Source organism: Piliocolobus tephrosceles, chromosome 4 (genome assembly GCF_002776525.5).
Source record: "Piliocolobus tephrosceles isolate RC106 chromosome 4, ASM277652v3, whole genome shotgun sequence".
NCBI lineage: Eukaryota > Metazoa > Chordata > Mammalia > Primates > Cercopithecidae > Piliocolobus > Piliocolobus tephrosceles.
Window position 1 is genome coordinate 140,701,981 of NC_045437.1, and position 18,596 is coordinate 140,720,576.

The 18,596-nt window shown below is 41.7% G+C and overlaps 1 protein-coding gene across 2 annotated transcripts in view; it reads left to right on the forward strand.

Annotated features, from left to right (window-relative positions):
• PDE6A (phosphodiesterase 6A) overlaps positions 1-18,596 on the forward strand; it is a 91,650-nt gene that overhangs the window by 22,437 nt on the left and 50,617 nt on the right. For both annotated transcript variants that reach the window (XM_023227065.3, XM_023227066.2), the window contains 2 exons: positions 6,175-6,239; positions 17,918-17,984. In XM_023227065.3, coding sequence (XP_023082833.2) covers positions 6,175-6,239; positions 17,918-17,984 — 132 coding nt within the window. The remainder of the gene's footprint in view (positions 1-6,174; positions 6,240-17,917; positions 17,985-18,596) is intronic.

The window sequence follows — 18,596 nt, forward strand, 5'->3', positions numbered from 1 at the left end:
CTCTCTCTCTCTCTCTCTTTTTCTCTCAGATTGGGTCTTGGTATGTTGCCTAGTCTGGTCTTGACCTCCTAGTTCTCAAGTGATCCTCCTTTCTTGGCTTCCCAAAGTGCTGGGAAATTGGCAGCTAACCCTTAAAAATCAAAGTCTTTCCCATAAATATCTGAATTCTCAGTTTCTTTTGAAAAGGTGGATGATTAATCAAAACTGGACCCACAATCCAGCAGGGCAAATTTGATTGGGGCTAGTAGCAGCTACCTCCTTGGGATGTGGCCTGAGCTCTCTAGTTTGCCACAGTCCCCACCACTCTCTCTTTTTGAGACAGAGTTTTGCTCTTGTCACCCAGGCTGGAGTGCAACAGCACGATCTCGGCTCACTGCAACCTCTGCCTCCTGGTTCAAGTGATTCTCCTGCCTCAGCCTCCCGAGTAGCTGGGATTACAGGCACCTGCCACCATACCTTGCTAATTTTTGTATTTTTAGTAGAGACGGGGTTTTGCCCGTTGGCCAGGTTGGTCTCGAACTCCTGACCTCAAGTGATCACCCACCTCGTCCTCCCAAAGTGCTGAGATTACAGGTGTGAGCCACCACGCCCGGCCCCCACCACTCTCTTTTATGTACATCTGTGCCCTGATTTCATTTTTTTTAAAATCAGACCTCTCTAGGCATTTAAGATTCTGATCTCTAGTCTCATCCAATTGCAGCATTTTATTTTGTTTTGTTTTTTTTTATAGAGATGAGGTCTTGCTATATTGCCCAGGCTGGTCTTGAACTCCTGGCCTCAAGTGATCCTCCTGTCTTGGGCTCCCAAAGTGCTGGGATTACAAGCATGAGCCACCGCACCTGGCCTAAATTAGGCCCTTTAACATTCCCTCTGCCTTCTAACATCCCTCTCACACTTCATCTGCCACATTCACTTGGAAATACAGCTTTTGTCTGAATTCCAACTAATTAATGTTCCCAAATCTTAGGTCAAAAGCCTCACAATGTCAGCTACATCTTGCTTCATCTCCTTTTAAAAATAAAATAGTGTGTGTATGTTTTAAGTATTTAAAAGTTATACAGGCTAAATAGACTTCATGGGAAAAAAAAATAGCAGTCTTTTAAAAAGTGGTATATTTCCATGGGTATTTGTGGCTCTTTCAAAGCCCCTTGTGTCAGCTGCTCAGGTAGAAGGAAACAAAGGTACTTTTGATGGCTCAGTTTTGACTTTCCAGAGGCTGGTGAATTTATACATGAATATGGCTTTAAAGACTTTGACTGAGCTACAGTGTGTGGAAAAAGCCTAGTTACCCAAAGTACACTGATCTTTTTGTTACTTTTGGGAAAGAAAATTGATTCTCCTGTGGGATTCCAAAAAAATGTCCATTTCTTTTTTTGAGATGGACTCTCACTCTGTTGCCCAGGCTGCAATGCAGTGGCACGATCTCAGCTCACTGCAACCTCCGCCTCCTGGACTCAAGCAACTCTCCTGCCTCAGATTCCCAAGTAGCTGGGATTACAGGCGCCCCACCATCGTGCCTGGCTAATTTTTGTATTTTTAGTAGAGATGAGGTTTCACCATGTTGGCCAGGCTGGTCTCAGACTCCTGACCTCAAGTGATCTGCCCGCCTCTGCCTCCCAAAGTTCTGGGATTACCGGCATGAGCCACTGTGCCCGGCCTAAAAATGTCCACTTCTAACCTTTCTAAAGACTCTCGTGGGAAACCCTGGGTAGGACAGCAGCCAGGCCCAGGAAGCCCTGAGCCTGCCGGGAGTACAGTGGGCAGCACAGGCCCCAGGACAGGTGGCCCTAGGGCAAGACAAAGATGTCAATAAGGTCCTGGAACTCTGCCTTCTCCCCTTCCCAGGCAGAAACTTACCTCCTAGGATATAATGCAGCCACTTTTGCTTTCTAGAACTGCTTACAAGGAACAACTTGACTATTCAAAAAAATTTTTTTTTTTTTTTTAGACGGAGTCTCACTCTGTCACCCAGGCTGGAGTGCAGTGGCTGGATCTCAGATCACTGAAAGCTCCGCCTCCCGGGTTTATGCCATTCTCCTGCCTCAGCCTCGCGAGTAGCTGTGACTACAGGCGCCCGCCACCTCACCTGGCTAGTTTTTTGTATTTTTCAGTAGAGACGGGGTTTCATCGTGTTAGCCAGGATGGTCTCAATCTCCTGACCTCGTGATCCACCCGCCTCGGCCTCCCAAAGTGCTGGGATTACAGGCTTGAGCCACCACGCCCGGCCTAAAAATATTTTTAAGAAAGTTTGTTTTGCCAGGTGCAGTGGTTCATGCCTATAATCCCAGAACTTTGGGAGGCTGAGGCAGAAGGATCACTTAAGGCCAGGAGTTCAAGACCAGCCTAGACAACAAAGTGAGACCTTGTCTTTAACTAAAAAAAAAAAAAAGTAGCCGGGCATGGTGACATGTGCCTGTATTACCAGCTACTTAGGAGGCTGAGATAGGAGGATTGCTTAAGCCTGGGAAACTGAGGCTCCAGTGAGCCAAGATTGTGCCACTGCCCTACAGCCTGGGTGACAGAATGAGATCCTGTCTCAAAAAAAGTAATAAATAAAATAAAGCAAAGTAAAAAATATAAAAAAAGAAAATTTGTTTGTATGTTGAAAAAGTAATATATGAGCACAGTGAAAAGTTCACTCCCTAAGAAATCAAACGCCCCTTTCCTCCTGGTCAGCCTCCGTGAAGCAGCTGCTGTTAGCAAACTCTCTTGGCAGGAATGTTTATGTATATCCAGATAATCACGGAGAAGTATACATATTCTACCACCACCACTCTGCACTAAAGTTATGATTCTATTTTGTGCCTTGCTCTTTTTACTTAACTGAATATTTTGTCATCTTTCCCTATCAGCACAGGCACAGCAATCTCACTCTGGAAACATGTGGTAACCACTGTACAACTACTCTCCTAATAAGAGACCTCACATCATCTCCAGACTTTTTAAAGCAGTCTAGCTAAGACCCCTGGATGGGGCAAATAATACTTTTACCCACATTTGGGAGTATATCTCTAGGATCCATTACCACATGTGGGCCAAAGAATATATCTGTTTTGATCTTTGAGAGATATTGCTAACTAATCATAACCTTAAAATCATAGCTGGGAGGGTATGGATTATCTAATACAATTTTCTTTTTCCCCCATTGTCCTTAGAAACTTAGAGTTCCATGGTAGTTGCCTTGACCAGGGGTTAATGGAAAAGGAAGAGGACAGGAAAGGGAGTAAGAGAGAACAAAGCTGCAGGGCTTCTATCTGTATACCCGGCCCTGATTCCATTAAGACAGTTTTATATGATTAGTTTCCATCCTTTGCTTGGGGGAAAGAGAGCTGCTACTTAACAGCAGCAACAAACACATACCACCTATCTAATTTTACAGCCAGAGAAACTGAGGCCCAGAGAACACACATAGTAGGACCGAAACTAGAACAGGAATCCTCACTCTAGGTCTAGCCTCAGCTCCATTCTATTTATCGTGTTTCAGGGTTCATCTAGTCTCCCCTTGGATGCTTCCTATTTTAGGGAGCTCACTACCCCTGGGGGTAGCCTATGCCATTGGATGGTTTCAGCTTCTGTCTTTTGTTTAACCAGAGCTTGCCTCCTGGAAGTATTCAGTCAGTGCAGCTGCCGCCAGTGCTAGGCTTTGAGCAGCAGAGCCTCTCCCTTATGAATTGGAAGGTGACCATTGCCCATCAACCAAACAGACCTTCAGACATCTGTAACTGATTCAGGAATTTCTCTTTGTGGAGGTTCTGAGTCAGAAGGCTTGGGGTGGAGCCCAGGTATCTGCATTGAAATCTCTAGGGAGGTACTTCTCAAAATACCTGTAGTAAAGTAACAGTTTGGTTTTTCTTTTTAAAAAAATTTCCAATTTTGTGTGTATGTGTGTGTGTGAAAAACACACTCAAGAAAGGGGAGTGCAGGCGTACTCAAGAGAGTAAGTCATGCCTCCAATATGTTTTGATTGCTACTTTTAAAAATATGACAAAATATATTCCTAGAAAAACAAAATTGTGTAAAGACAGACAAAATATAAACCTTGGATCATGCCACTGCACTTGTGCTCCAGCCTGGGTGACAGAGCAAGACTCCATCACACACACACACACACACACAAATATATATATACACACACATATATATGCCCCTTCCCCTTTTATTCAATTAAGCAGACCTCATCTAACTCAGTCAAATTGTTACAAAACTTCCTAAATGACTCTCAGTCTCTGTTTTTATCTTCTCCTGGAATAGTAAAGAGTTCGCAGACTGGCACTCGTCCACGGATTACACCCTGAGCAACCCTGTTCAAGGTGACAGTGATGCAGACAGTAAAACACTAAGCTGTTAACCTTAGGTGACATAGAGGAAAAGCACTGAGCTGGGAATTAAGGACCCAGGTTCTGATTTTGGTTCACTGTCTTGCTACAAGTGAGTCCTTTCCTCTGTCTATGTCTCAGCTTTCTCATTTGTGAAATAGTTGCTCATCACACTTGGGCATACAGAAGACCTAAGAAAAAGGTAATAGAATTTCCCCTGGAGAGCTAGGGGAATGGAGCCACATGCCAACATCCAATTGTATGCTAGAGAGTAATGTAATTGAAGAGCTCTACTTTAAGAGAATGGGAATTTTAACAATGCAAGGAGGTAGGAGAGATGGAAGAGGCAGAGAGTTAGTTTGGAGGCATGAAGCATGATTGCGAAGGTAGGTCTGAAGTGACGACTCAGCAAAGAGAACAGCTGAGTGGTAGGCAGGAAGGAGAAATGGGGCTATGACCATAGAGTTGCACCCTGCAGGAAGGATGGCTGATTGGCTGTAATTTTAATTGGGATGGGAACCTCCTGACCACTTTCCCATCTCCCTAGATTCTGGCAGCCGTCTTTATCTCTTTCTTCTTGCACTTATTAAAGTCAAAATTAAAATGCAGAGATGAATCTCTAAATTTAATGTTTTCAGGCAAAGGAAGACTTGCAATGTAGGGCATACACGCAGACTAAGTAGTCTTCGGTATGTCCAAAGAACAGAGAGAAAGTGAAGGTTTTATAAAAAAGAGAAATGAGGTCGGGCATGGTGGCTCATGCCTGTCATCCTAGTGCTTTGGGAAGCCAAGGCAGGAGGATCACATGAGCCCAGGAATTCACGGCTACAGTGAGCACCCCCATGACTGCGCCACTGCACTCCAACCTGGGTGACAGAGCAAGACCCTGTGTCTAAAAGAAAAAAGAGAAATATTACATGTTGCTCTCTGAGAAAGTTAATTGACACCAGTAAGGGTCTAGGGAGCTGGCAAGTTTTGACTGATGAGTAATGGCAGTGGGTAAAATTAGAGTTGCAGCAGGTTGTTTCAGCAACTATCAGATAAAACTGGTTTTTGAGTTACAGCAGGTAGTGTAAGCAACCAGGCATGCAGAGAGTTACATTCTGGGAACAATGCTATGTGTCCTGAGTACTTTTTTGCCCCCTGGCTTCTCAACTCTCTTTTATCTGGGTATGACAAAAATGTATTTGTGTGATCAACTTGCACCCACTCAACCTCCAGATCCTCTTAGAGAATTTCCTATCCCTCTTCCCAGCCTCAGATCCCAGCCCTCTGCCTGGCCACTGTGAGCTGGCTCCAAGGTGGAGCACGCTGAATCCTGAAAGTCAGCAGAGGACAGGGAGCACCAGAAGACAGCCCAGGCACATCCTTGGAGGGAGTTTATGGCCAGGCTTGGTGATTCCTGAAAACCATGGGGCAAAATATGTACAATTACTATATATCAATAAAAACATTAATTTATTAAAACAACAAAAACCACAGGGCATACGACAGTAAAAGAACAAAGTCTGTTTTAAGGACATACTCCTATTGAACTTCTAATTGACTCTTAAAGGTATGATTTTTTGGCCGGGCGCAGTGGCTCACACCCATAATCCCAGCACTTTGGGAGGCTGAGGTGGGCAGATCATGCGGTCAGGAATTCGAACCCTGTCTCTGCTAAAAATACAAAAATTATCCAGGCATGGTGGTGCATGCCTGTAGTCCCATTTACTCGGGAGACTGAGGCAGAAGAATCACCTGAACCCAGGAGGCAGAGGTTACAGTGAGCTGAGATCATGCCATTGCACTCCAGCCTGGGCGACAAGAGCAAAACTCCGTCTAAAAAAAAAACTATAATTTTTCTCTCTTTTGCCAGGAAATTAACTTTTACAAGGTCATTGACTACATCCTGCATGGCAAAGAAGACATCAAAGTAATCCCGTAAGTTTCACCTGTCAAAAGACAAAATGACAATAAATTAGCTTAAAGATCTCAATTGGCTTTATTGGTGATTCTAGAATTGGGCAACACTTCATTCCATAAAATATGGAAGTGTTCCGATAAGATTGACTTTATAGACAGAGAAGGGCTGAAGAAAGCCAAGCAAACATCAAAGAACATGTTAGTTATTTTTAAGATACTTTTCTTATAAGGTGGGAGAGGGAGATAGAACAACAGAAAAATAACTGATTAATATCAGGTTACTGCTGCCTTTGTGTGTGTGTGTAAGGATTAAAGCAGAGGAACTTCATTATCACGCCTGTTAAAGATTGAAACAGGTCTTTTTGGGAAATTGGCTTTTACCTCTCTCCTAATCTCTAAGAGGATCAGAAAACAACTTAGTTTACGTTTGATGAGGTGAAACATTATCATGGGTGACTCCACGCTGGTTTTTAGTTTGGTTTGTTGGAGCTTAGTTCAGAGCTTCGTCCAAAACAAGGACCTCCTATAGTTTTTATTTTAACACATCTCAAAACATGGAAAACTGCAGGTACATTATCAACTTCCAAAAGATACTCATTCCAAGATCAACAATGACCAAATCCAATGAGACCCCACAGTTGATTAGAGGCAGGGAGAGTGGGAAGGAGGCAGTGTAAGATGGTAGAGAGACTCAGAGGGTGAGCAGTGAGGCCCAAGAAAGAGGAAGACTTGACCAGAGCCGTGATGAGGGCTACGGTGGACCAGATTGTGAGTCAGGTGCTCTGAGTCCCAGTCTCACAACCAGTGCCAGTAAGTGGTTTGTCTGGACCTTAGAGTCTGATGTATAGAATAAGACTGGGGTGAAATCAGGGATTTTCAATGGTGCTACTCTTCTGGTACGTGAAGGAGGCAAAGCAAAAGCAGGAAGCTGCAAAGGAACTGACTCAGCCCTCACGGAAAGCCTATTCTCAATGTCCCCTCATGTGTGACCGAGGAGGACAATGAAAAGAAAAGAATGCTCTCAGTCCTGCATCTAGGTAGCTGGGACTCTATGATCACTAGAAGATTTGAACAGTTGCAGACTTTTTAAATATAGGCTTACAGTTTTTTGGTTAGCAGACCTTTCTTAAAAACCTGGTTACCTTCTTCTCTGTTTGAATCCTCTCCATGTGCTAAAAGCCACATCCATGGTTCTGTCTTGAGACATAGCCCTCTTTCTCAACTTAATTGCAGAGGCCTTGAGGCTGTAATTCGGTTGGTGGGAGAGCCACACCTTTAGTCTTATCCCCTACAACAATTTTGTCCCACTAAAGGGCTTTACTGCATGCCAACTTAATCCTCAAAGAGTGGGTGTGGTACGACATGCTGATTCAGTTTGGTCACCAGACCAAACCGTAATAATCCCATCACCCAGATAAACAAGTTCTCAGAGTTATTTGTTACTGGTGAGGATGAGAAGTTGCCTCAAGTTCCTCAATTTCTAGATTATCTCTATTATTTCATTCCTGCCTGCATAAGGACTGATTACCTTATTCTATTCCCTTCTTTTTTTTTTTTTTTTTTTGTTAAGATGGAGTCTCACTCTATCTTCCAGGCTGGAGTGCAGCAGCCCAATCTCGGCTCACTACAACTTCCTCCTCCTGAGTTCAAACGATTCTCCTGCCTCAGCCTCCCAAGTAGCTGGGATTACAGGCGTGCACCACCATGCCCAACTAATTTGTGTATTTTTAGTAGAGATAGGGGTTTTGCCATGCTGGTCAGGCTGGTCTCAAACTCCTGACCTCAAGTAATTCACCCACCTTGGCCTCCCAAAGTGCTGGAATTACTGGCGTGAGCCCCAGCACCCAGCCTGACACCCTTATTCTCTGCTAAAGCTCATCTCTCTTTTTTTTTCTACCTTATCAAAAATATACTCTTCAACAATTCTGTTTCCTAGTCCCTTTTCTAGCTTCTAGAGCCGCAATCTTATTAACTCATTATCTGTCTCTTAAATGGTCAGAGGTCGCAATTCTCTGTTTGTCTCTGCTTGACCAGCATCACATCCTACTAGCCTCTGATAACACTCATCTTGCTGCCTACCACCCAGTCCCTAACCTATGTCTCTCATTTTAGGGTTTTTATTATGGCAGCACCCTGTTTCTAACACAAATCTTTGTTTCAGCCAAGATAGGCCAGGTTCTGCTTTCGTAACAAGACCTTGAGACCTGAGTGTTATAAACAACTAAAATTTATTTCACCATCCCACTATGTGTGCATTGCCAGCTAGCGAGTGTGGTTGGAGGTATGGTGTGTGGATTGTAGTCAGGTAGGAGCTGAGGCTAATAAAGCAGCCGCCATTTTGAACTTTGCAAGATAGAATAACCTTGCCACGGAGAAGAGAGGAAAAATACACACTGGCTCTTAAAATCTCCATCTAGAGGTGACACATAGCACTTATACTCACATTTTATGGGCAAAGCTAGTTACATGGCCACACATTACTTGAGTGGTTAGGAAACGCAGTCTGACCTTGTGCCCAGGATAGACAGCCAGAGTGTCTGTAAACATCCAGAATGGCTGTCACAGTATATGCCATCCACACTAACAGAGGGGAAAATCGAATAGTAAATAGATGACTAATCAAACCAAAGGAAGGCAAAATAAAAGTTCAGGAAGAACATAGATGCTGGATGTGAATGCACTGTCTGTAGCCCCAGCTAATCAGGAGGCTGAGGCAGGAGGATTATTTGAGCCTAGGAGTTTGAGGCTGCAGTGAGCTATGATTGCACCTGTGAATAGCCACTCTACTCTAGCCTGGGCAACATAGTGAGACCCTTTCACTAAAAAAGAGAGAGAGAAAGAAGGAGAGAAGAGCATAGAGCAGGTAGGAAAATAAAATGTACATATCAAGGTGAAATTCAAATTCAAATATATCAGTTATTTGAATTAATTAAGCAAGTAAGTAAGTAAGTAATTTAGTGTGTTAGTGTTTTATAGAGACAGGGTCTCACTATGTTGCCAGGTTGGTCTCAAACTTCTGGGTTCAAGCGATCCTCTCACCTCTACCTCCCAAAGTACTGGGCTTACAGGCATTAGCCACCATGCCTAGCCAATAAGTTTTTTTTTTTTTTAATAGAGATGGGGTCTCACCATGTTGCCCAGGCTGTCCTCTTCGAACTCCTGAGCTCGAGCAGTCCTTCTACCTTAACCTCCCAAAGTGCTGGGATTATAGGCATGAGTTAATGCACTGGCCAATAATTTTTTTTTTTCTTTTTTTTTGAGACGGAGTCTCGCTCTGCCGCCCAGGCTGGAGTGCTGTGGCCGGATCTCAGCTCACTGCAAGCTCCGCCTCCCGAATTTACGCCATTCTCCTGCCTCAGCCTCCCGAGTTGGGACTACAGGCGCCCACAACCTCGCCCGGCTAGTTTTTTGTATTTTTTAGTAGAGACGGGGTTTCACCGGGTTAGCCAGGATGGTCTCGATCTCCTGACCTCGTCATCCGCCCGTCTCGGCCTCCCAAAGTGCTGGGATTACAGGCTTGAGCCACCGCGCCCGGCCAATAATTTTTAAAAATATAAATCAACTAGATGTTCCAGTTAAAAGACAAAGATTGCCAGCCTGGATAAGAAAGAAATACATTACCTCTCATTGATTCTAAGATGCAGTTTTTTACTTTTTGACATTTCTGAAATAGAATTGTGCGATTGTTGTTAGCCATGGCAGACATGATGTAGTTGTTATTGCCTAGGTGTGAACTTGGTCATAACCATAGTCAAAAGACAAAGTTACAATAAATTTTGTCTAAAAATCTCAATTGGTTTTATTTGAGATTCTAGAATTGGGCAATGATTTGTTGTGTAAAATAGAGTAAATGTTCCAGTGAGTTGAGCAGAAGGGGTTGGTTTTATAGGAACAAAGAACAAAAAACAGATTGGTCATTTTAAAGCTAGTTTTCTTATAAGGCAGGACAGGGAAACAGGACAATAGAAAAATAACTGAGAAGTAGAAATCAAGCTATTTCAGCTACCTTTGTGTGTGTGTAAGGACTAAAGCAGAGGAAACTTCATTATCATGCCAATTGAAACTGGCTTGTTGCTGGGTGCAGTGGCTCACACCTATAATCCCAGCAATTTGGGAGGCTGAGGTGGGCAGATCCCTTGAGCTCAGCACTTTGAGACCAGCCTGGGCAGTTGGCAAGACCCCATCTCCACAAAAAAGTACAAAAATTAGTCAGGCATGGTGGTGCACACCTGTGGTCCCAACTGCTCAGGAGGCTGAGGCAGGAGGATCATTGAGCAGGGAAGGTGGAGGCTACAGTGAGCCATGATCGCATCACTTCACACAGGGGACAGAGTGAGACCCTGTCTCAAAAATAAATAAATAAATAAATAAACTGGCTTAACTGGCTTGTTTGGAAAACTGGCTTTTGTTTCTCCTGATTTCTCAGAAGTTCAGATAACAATTTAGTGTGTTTAGTGACTTGGAACTTTGATGTAGGTGACTTCATTTTAATTTTTAGTTTGATCTGTTAGGGCCCCTATTACAGGAGTTTAGTCAAAAACAATGGTGTCCTGTAATTTTCATTTCACACCATTCGTATTGTTGTAAGTATAGTTAATGCTGAGCAACCATTGTTGGTTGCTATTCACATTGAATTCAATTGCCATGCAAAATAATTTTAAAGAGAGATTATACTATGATTCAGCATTGAAATGAAAAATTGTCTTAACCGGCACAAAATGACAGAAAAAAATGTGAGATATGATAAAAAAAAATCTGTATCTAAAAGAACAATGTTGATCTGAATAAAGTAAAAATTACAAGTGATAAGCATTATAGACTACATTATAGATTAATTGGCAGCATTTAATCTTTCTCTGCACATACAAAAGTTAGTCAACAATGATTACTTCCAAGATATGATGAAAAGTCCTATATCCTTTTTACAGGGGACTAATCTGAAAGAGAATACAGAGAGGTTGAACATTAAAGATTGAAAAAAGACACACCATGCAAATGCTAATCAAAAGAAAACTTGTATAACCATGTTAATATCATATAGAAATAGACATATCAAAGAACATTAGTAGAGATAAAGAGTCACTTAATGATAAAGGGGTCGATCTACCTCAGTATTACAGGAAGATATTACTATTCTAAATTTGCAAGCACATCATAACATGACCTCAAAAAATATAAAGCAAAAACTAACAGAAATACAAGGAGATATAGACGAATCTATGTTTGCTAATTGACTTAAGGAGCAAACTAAAACCAACAAACAGAATATAGAATATTTGAATAATCCAATTAATGAATTTAACCTAATAAATATAAAGGGAACACTGCTCTAAGCCAGTAACAATAAGCTAATTAGGAAATTCTCATATGCTTGGGAACTAAGAAATATCCTTCTGAAAAAATAAAAGGAATATACTTCCAAGCAACCTATGGATAAAAGAATCAATTAAAGGAGATTAGAAAATATTCTGAGCTGAAAGATAATGAAAATATAACATATTAAAGCCTCTATAAAAAATAAAAAAACTGTGTGATGCAGTGAAATTGTGCTTAATGTAAAAATTTACAGCCTTAAGTGCACATATTTAAAGTTAAAAAGGCTGAAAAAGTAATGAGTTATGTATCCATCCGTATCAGTCAGGGTCTCAACTGAAAATAGGTGTCACATTCAAATCAGGATAATTCAGTGACGGTTTATTTACAGAGGGACAAATTACAAATGTGGGGGTGGAATGAAGGGAACCATAAGAGAATGTGCTGTTAGTGGGGGAGCTACTACCACTTCTGGCCCCAAAAGGAAATTTCCATAATCTGGAATGAAAAAGAGTCTTGTAGAGCAAACCACCTTGACAGAAGCATGACCTTCAGTCAAGGAACATAGCCAGCTCAAAGCAGCCTTGCCAGTGGTTGCCCTGTCTCTACAGAAATATTTTTAAAATTAGCTGGGTGTGATGGCACATGCCTGCAGTCCTACATGTGAGGCTGAGGTGGGAGAATTGCTTGAGCCCAGGAGGTTGAGGCTTCAGTGAGCCAGGTTTGCCCCCCTGCACTCCAGCCTGGGTGACAGAGTGAGACCCTGTCTCAAACAGAACAAAAAACCCAGCCAGGTGGTGGCACATGCCTGTAATCCCAGCTACTTGGGAGACTGAAGTGGGAGGATTGCTTAAGACCAGGAATTCAAGAACAGCCTGGACAACATAGTAAGACCCTGTCTTGAAAAAAAGAATAAGAGGAAAAAAATTTAAAATAAAATTTACAAAATCAAGAAGAAATATAACACCAAAACAGTTTTATTGCAATACAATATTTATTACAATAAAATAAATCAAAACCTTCTCGCAAAGATACCACAGGCCCAGATTTTTTTCACAGGTAAATTCTACTTAGTGGTTTTTATTCATTTATTTATATTTTTTTAGAGATGGAGTCTCCCTATGTTGCCCAGGCTGGCTTTGGACTCCTGGTTTCCAGTGATCCTCCCACTTCAGCCTCCTCACTAGCTGGGGCTACAGGCACACACCACTGCCTGAGTTCTAATTAATATTTAAGGAAGAAATTAAAATCTCATACAATTATTGTATGATAACAGGCAAAGAAGTGGCTAGTATAAGCTGTATGCCAAAACCCAACAGAAAGGAAAGTTCTGAGTATGCTTCCTTATGGACACAGATGTAAATATCCTAAATATAATTCTAGCAAATAATGGACATAGATGTAAATATTCTAAATAAAATTCTAGCAAATAATGAGTAACAATATATAAAAGATTGCACATCATTACTCAGATGGATTTATTCCAGGAATACAGACTTGGTTTAATGTTAGAAAAATCAACCTATATAATTTGCCATTAAGAGAAAAATGACATAATCATCATTATAGAGGAAAATTTTCTTAATCTTCTAAAGAGAATTTTAGGCCAGGTGCGATAGCTTACACCAGCCTCACACTTTGGAAGGCTGAGGCAGGTGGATCACCTGAGCTCAGGAGTTTGAGACCAGCCTGGGAATATATCCATGGAACAGAACAAAGAGCCAGAAACAGACTTACACATATACAGCCACTTCATTTATGACAAAGGTGCCATTTTAAAGCAAATGAATGATCTTTCAAATAAATTATGCTTGTATAAATGGGTACCAACATGGAAAAAAAAGAAACGTGATTTCTCCCTCAAAAGTAGATTACACAGCCGGGCATGGTGGCTCACGCCTGTAATCCCAACACTAGGCCGAGGCCGGTGGTTCACCTGAGATCAGGAGTTCGAGGCCAGCCTGGCCAACATGGTGAAACTTCATCTCTACTAAAAATACAAAAATTAGCCAGGCATTGTGGCAGGCACCTGTAATGCCAGCTACTCGGGAGGCTGAGGCAGGAGAATCGCTTAAACCCAGGAGGCAGAGGTTGCATGAAGTGAGCTGAGATTGCGCCATTACACTCCAGCCTGGGTAACAGAGCAAGACTCTGTCTCAAAAACAAAACAACAAAGAAGTAAATTACACAAATATAAATTCTAGGTGAATTAGGGGTCCAAATATAAAAGGTCAAACTGTAACACTTTTAGAAGATAATATAAAATAGCTTTATGATCTTTGGGTAAAAAATTTATAAATAAGACTTCAGAAACAAATAAAAATATTGATATATTTGACCACATTAAGAACAAAAACTTCTATTTATATCAAAATATACCATTTGGGAGTGTATTAGTTTATCTATTTCTACATAACACATTGTCCCAAAAGTTAGTGACTTAAAACATCAATACTAATTTATTATCTCTCTTTATTGTTATTATTATTTTGAGATGGAGTTTTGCTCTTGTCATCCAGGCTGGAGTGCAATGGCATGATCTTGGCTCACTGCAACCTCTGCCTCCTGGTTTCAGGTGATTCTCCTGCCTCAGCCTCCCCAGTAGCTGGGAATATAGAAACCCACCATCATGCCCGGTTAATTTTTGTAATTTTTTTTAGCAGAGATGGAGTTTCACCATGTTGGCCAAGCTGGCCTCAAACTCCCAACCTTAGGTTATCTGCCTTCCTTGGCCTCCCAAAGAGCTGGGATTACAGATGTGAGCCACTGTACCTGGCTTCTCTTTATTATTTATTATTCTGTGGGTCAGGAATTCAAGGGTGGCTTGACTGGGTAGTTTTTTGTTTTTTGTGTTTTTTTTTGAGATGGAGTTTCACTCTAGTTGCCCAGGCTGGAGTGTAATGGCACGATCTCGGCTCACTGCAACCTCTGCCACCTGGGTTCAAGAGATTCTCCTGACTCAGCCTCCCGAGTAACTGGGATTACAGGCATGCCCCACCATGCCCAGCTAATTTTGTATTTTTAGTAGAGATGGGATTTCTCCATGTTGGTCAGGCTAGTCTCGAACTCCTGACCGCAGGTGATCTGCCTGTCTCGGCCTCCCACAGTGCTGGGATTCCAGCGTGAGCCACTGCGCCGACCAACTGGGCATTTTTAGCTTGGGGTAGCTCATGAGGTTGAAGTCAAATATGAGTGTGGGCTGCAGTCATCTGAAGGCTTTCCTGGAATCGGAGGATCTGCTTACTAAATAACTTACTCAGATGGCTGGCAAGTTGATGCTGGCTATTGGCAGGAGGACTCAGTTCCTTTTCACATAGGCCTCTACAACGGGCTGCTTGAGTTACTTCATGGCATGGTGGCTGACTTCCCCAGAGCAAGCAGGTGAAAGCTACAATGCCTTTCATAATCTAGTTTCAAAATAACACATTCATCTCCACCATATTCTTTTGGTCACTGAGACCAGCTTTGATTCATCGTTGGAGGGGACTATACAAGGAAGTGAGAATCACTGAGGGTCATCTAGGAGGTTAGTTACTATGAAGAGTAAAAAGGCAAGTCATGATACAAGAAAATGTATTTATAGCACAAATAACTGACAAAGGCTCGTATCAAAAATACACATAGGGCCAGGAACAGTGGCTCATGCCTGTAATTCCAGTGCTTTGGGAGACCTAGGTAGGAGGATCACTTTAGGCCAGGAGTTTGAGACCAGCCTGGGCAACATAGGAAGACTCCCCATCTCTATGGTACAGCCTGACAGGTTCTTCTTGCCCGCTGCCCAGAAAAGACAATACACTGAGAACAGCAAGAGTTGCAGCGGAGAAAGAGTTTAATTATTTTAAGGCAGTTGAGCAAAAGAACCAGAGATATTTCTCAAATTTACCTCCCTGAGAATTTGGAGGCCAGGGTTTTTCAAGGATAGTTTGGTGGGCAGGGGGCTAGGGAATGGGAAATACTGGTTGGTTGGGCTGAGGATAAAATCACAGGAGATTGAAACTGTCTTCTTGCAGTGAGTCAGTTCCTAGGTGAGGTCACAAGACCAGTTGAATCTGGCTACTGCATTCCAGCCTGAGTGACAGAGTGAGCCCTGTCTCTTTAAAAAAAAAAAAAAAAAAAAAAAAAAAGAACATATAAAGAACTCCTACAAATCAATAAAAAGGAAACACTATTGAAAAATGAGTAAAAGCAAATTTAAAAGTAACTTTAAAAAATGAGTAAAAGACATGAACAGAGGAACTTTACAAAAAATGCAAATGACAAATACATTTATGGAAGGTACTCCATTTTATTAATTTTGTAGAGAAAAGATACGATGAGATACCATTAGACCTCACCACAAGGACTATCATGTAAAAGTCTGAAAATACTAAGTATTGACAGAGATGGAGAACAAAGGAAACTTTGTACCACTGAGTTATGGGTCCAGGTAAAGTCAGTCAGTAGCCAGAATGTGAAAGTCTAAAAAATATCTCAAAGATCAATCTTAGGTTGTACAATAGTAATGTTATCTGTAGGAGGGGACGTTATAAATCATGTGATCCCCAGCTACATAACTCCTGAGCAGTAAAAAAATTATAGAAAACCAGCTAGGGAACAATGGCTGGTTATTGTTTAACTACACTTACATCTTAGCAGAATTCAGGCCCCTCCCATAACCCTAACCTTGTGGCCTTTCATTAGCCTTACAAAGGCAGTTTTAGTCCCCAGAGGAGGTCAATTTTGGGAAGGGACTATTATCATCCTTGCTTCAATGTTAAATTATAAACTAAATTCTCCTCATAATTGGCTTGGTCTATGCCCAGGAATAAGTAAGGGCAGTTAGCTTGTAAAGTTAGAAGCAAGATGGAATCTTGTGACATTAGATTTCTCTGTTATAATTTTTGCAGACAGTTCCATCTGTGAAAAAATTTTTTATCAGCTGAGCATGGTGGTACGTGCCTGAAGTCCCAGCTAGGTGAGCAGCTGAGGTGGAAGGATTACTTGAGCTCAGGAGTTCACGTTTATAGTGAGCTAGGATCATGCTCCTGCATTCCAGCCTGAGTGACAGAGTGAGGCCCTGACTCAAAAAAAAAAAAAAAAAAAAAAAGAGAGAGAGAGAACACATAAAGGATACCTATGAATCATTAAGAAGGAAACACTATAGAAAAATGGGTAAAAGTAATTTTTTAAAATGAGTAAAAGACATGAACATTGATTTTGTAGAGAAATATGAAAGAAAACTATGATGAGATACCATTAGACCTCACCAGAAGGGCTATCATTTAAAAGTCTGAAAATACTAAGTATTGACAGAGATGGAGAACAAAGGAAACTCTAATGGACCACTGATGGGAGTGTAAATTGGTACAATCATTTTAGAAAACAGTTTGGCCTCTAGTAAAGTTGAAGATACAAACATCTTATGACCCAGAACTTCTACTTCTAGGAATATACCATGTAGAACTGAGAGCACATATGCACCAATGTTGACAGCAGCACTGTTTATATTATCCCCTAACTGGAAAGATGGGGGATGTCCACCAACAGTTGAATGGATAACTTGTGCTACAGTAGTATAGGGAACACTGTAAGTCAATAAAATGAGTGAATTACAGCAACGTGACAAAGAAGCCAGACAAAATAATATACATTGTATGGTTCCATCTAAATGAAGTTGAAAAACAGGCAAAATTAAACTAACAAGTACAGGAAAATATGCTTAGGAGGTAAAACTCTACAAAAAAACAATAATGCAATTTAGCATAATTTCAGAATAATGGTTACCTCTGGGGTTAGGGAGAAGGTTATGATTGCGGGGGAAAGTCAAGGGCTTCCAAGGAGCTGACAATGCTGTTCTTGATGTCCATGTGGTTTTATAAATGTTCATTTTCTAATGATTGGTGAGGTTTTTAATGCATGTTTATGTGTGTGTGTTTTTTTCTCACAACAAACAAGCAAAAATAATAATACAAAAAAATTATAGTATTGTGAGGGGTAAGTATATAAAGCACTTAGCTTAGTGCTTAGCACATGGTAGGAATTCTCCATAGATGAATTTTTTCATTCCCTACATAGTATTAGTAGCTTCTAACTTTATGAGGGAAGTGATGGTATTTGTTTCTGCTCAGCAGCAAATAACAATCTGTAGAATGAATGCTGTCTCTTTTCTCGGATAGTGAAACTTGGTGGGCAGTCAGTAAAATGTTATATTCGCCACCCTTTTCTCCATGTCTAGATTTGGACATTAAGATGGTTGGCCAACATTTTGGGTTTGGTCAGGTGTAGTGAATGTAAGCAGTTGCTGAGAGCCACCTGAGAGCAGGGCGAGGGCAAAGGCCCAGATTTTAGTCTTCAGTCCAGCAATCCCTGCCCTGAGAGTCACCATTTGTCTTTGGCCTTCACAGGAATCCACCTCCTGACCATTGGGCTTTAGTAAGCGGTCTTCCCACTTATGTTGCCCAGAATGGCCTGGTAAGTAATATAACTTTGAAGGCGGAGAGTTTTGGATCAGGTGGAAGAAAGAGTGGAAGGATTTTAGATCAAGAAGAGAGTGGAAAAGATGATGTTAAGTGTGGATCTCTAAAAGCCTGATTCTCTTGTTTCTCTCAATTCAGTTGGCAATTGTTCTAAATGAATGAACAGATAATTGACATTTGAAGAAATATCAAATACATAGATAAATAATCCTTAGGTAGAAAGGTGCATAGATTTGGCCAGGCACAGTGGCTCAGGCCTATAATCCCAGAACTTTGGGGGGCCAAGGCGGGTGGATCACCTGAGGTCAGGAGCTCGAGACCAGCCTGGCCAACATGGCAAAACTCCATCTCTACTAAAAATATAAAAATGTGGCTGGGCGTGGTGGCTCACGCCTGTAATCTCAGCACTTTGAGAGGCTGAGGCGGGCGGATCACGAGGTCAGGAGATTGAAACCATCCTGGCTAACATGGTGAAACCCCGTCTCTACTAAAAATGCAAAAAATTAGCCTGGTGTGGCGGCGGATGCCTGTAGTCCCAGCTACTTGGGAGGCTGAGGCAGGAGAATGGCATGAACCTGGGAGGCAGAACTTGCAGTGAGCCGAGATC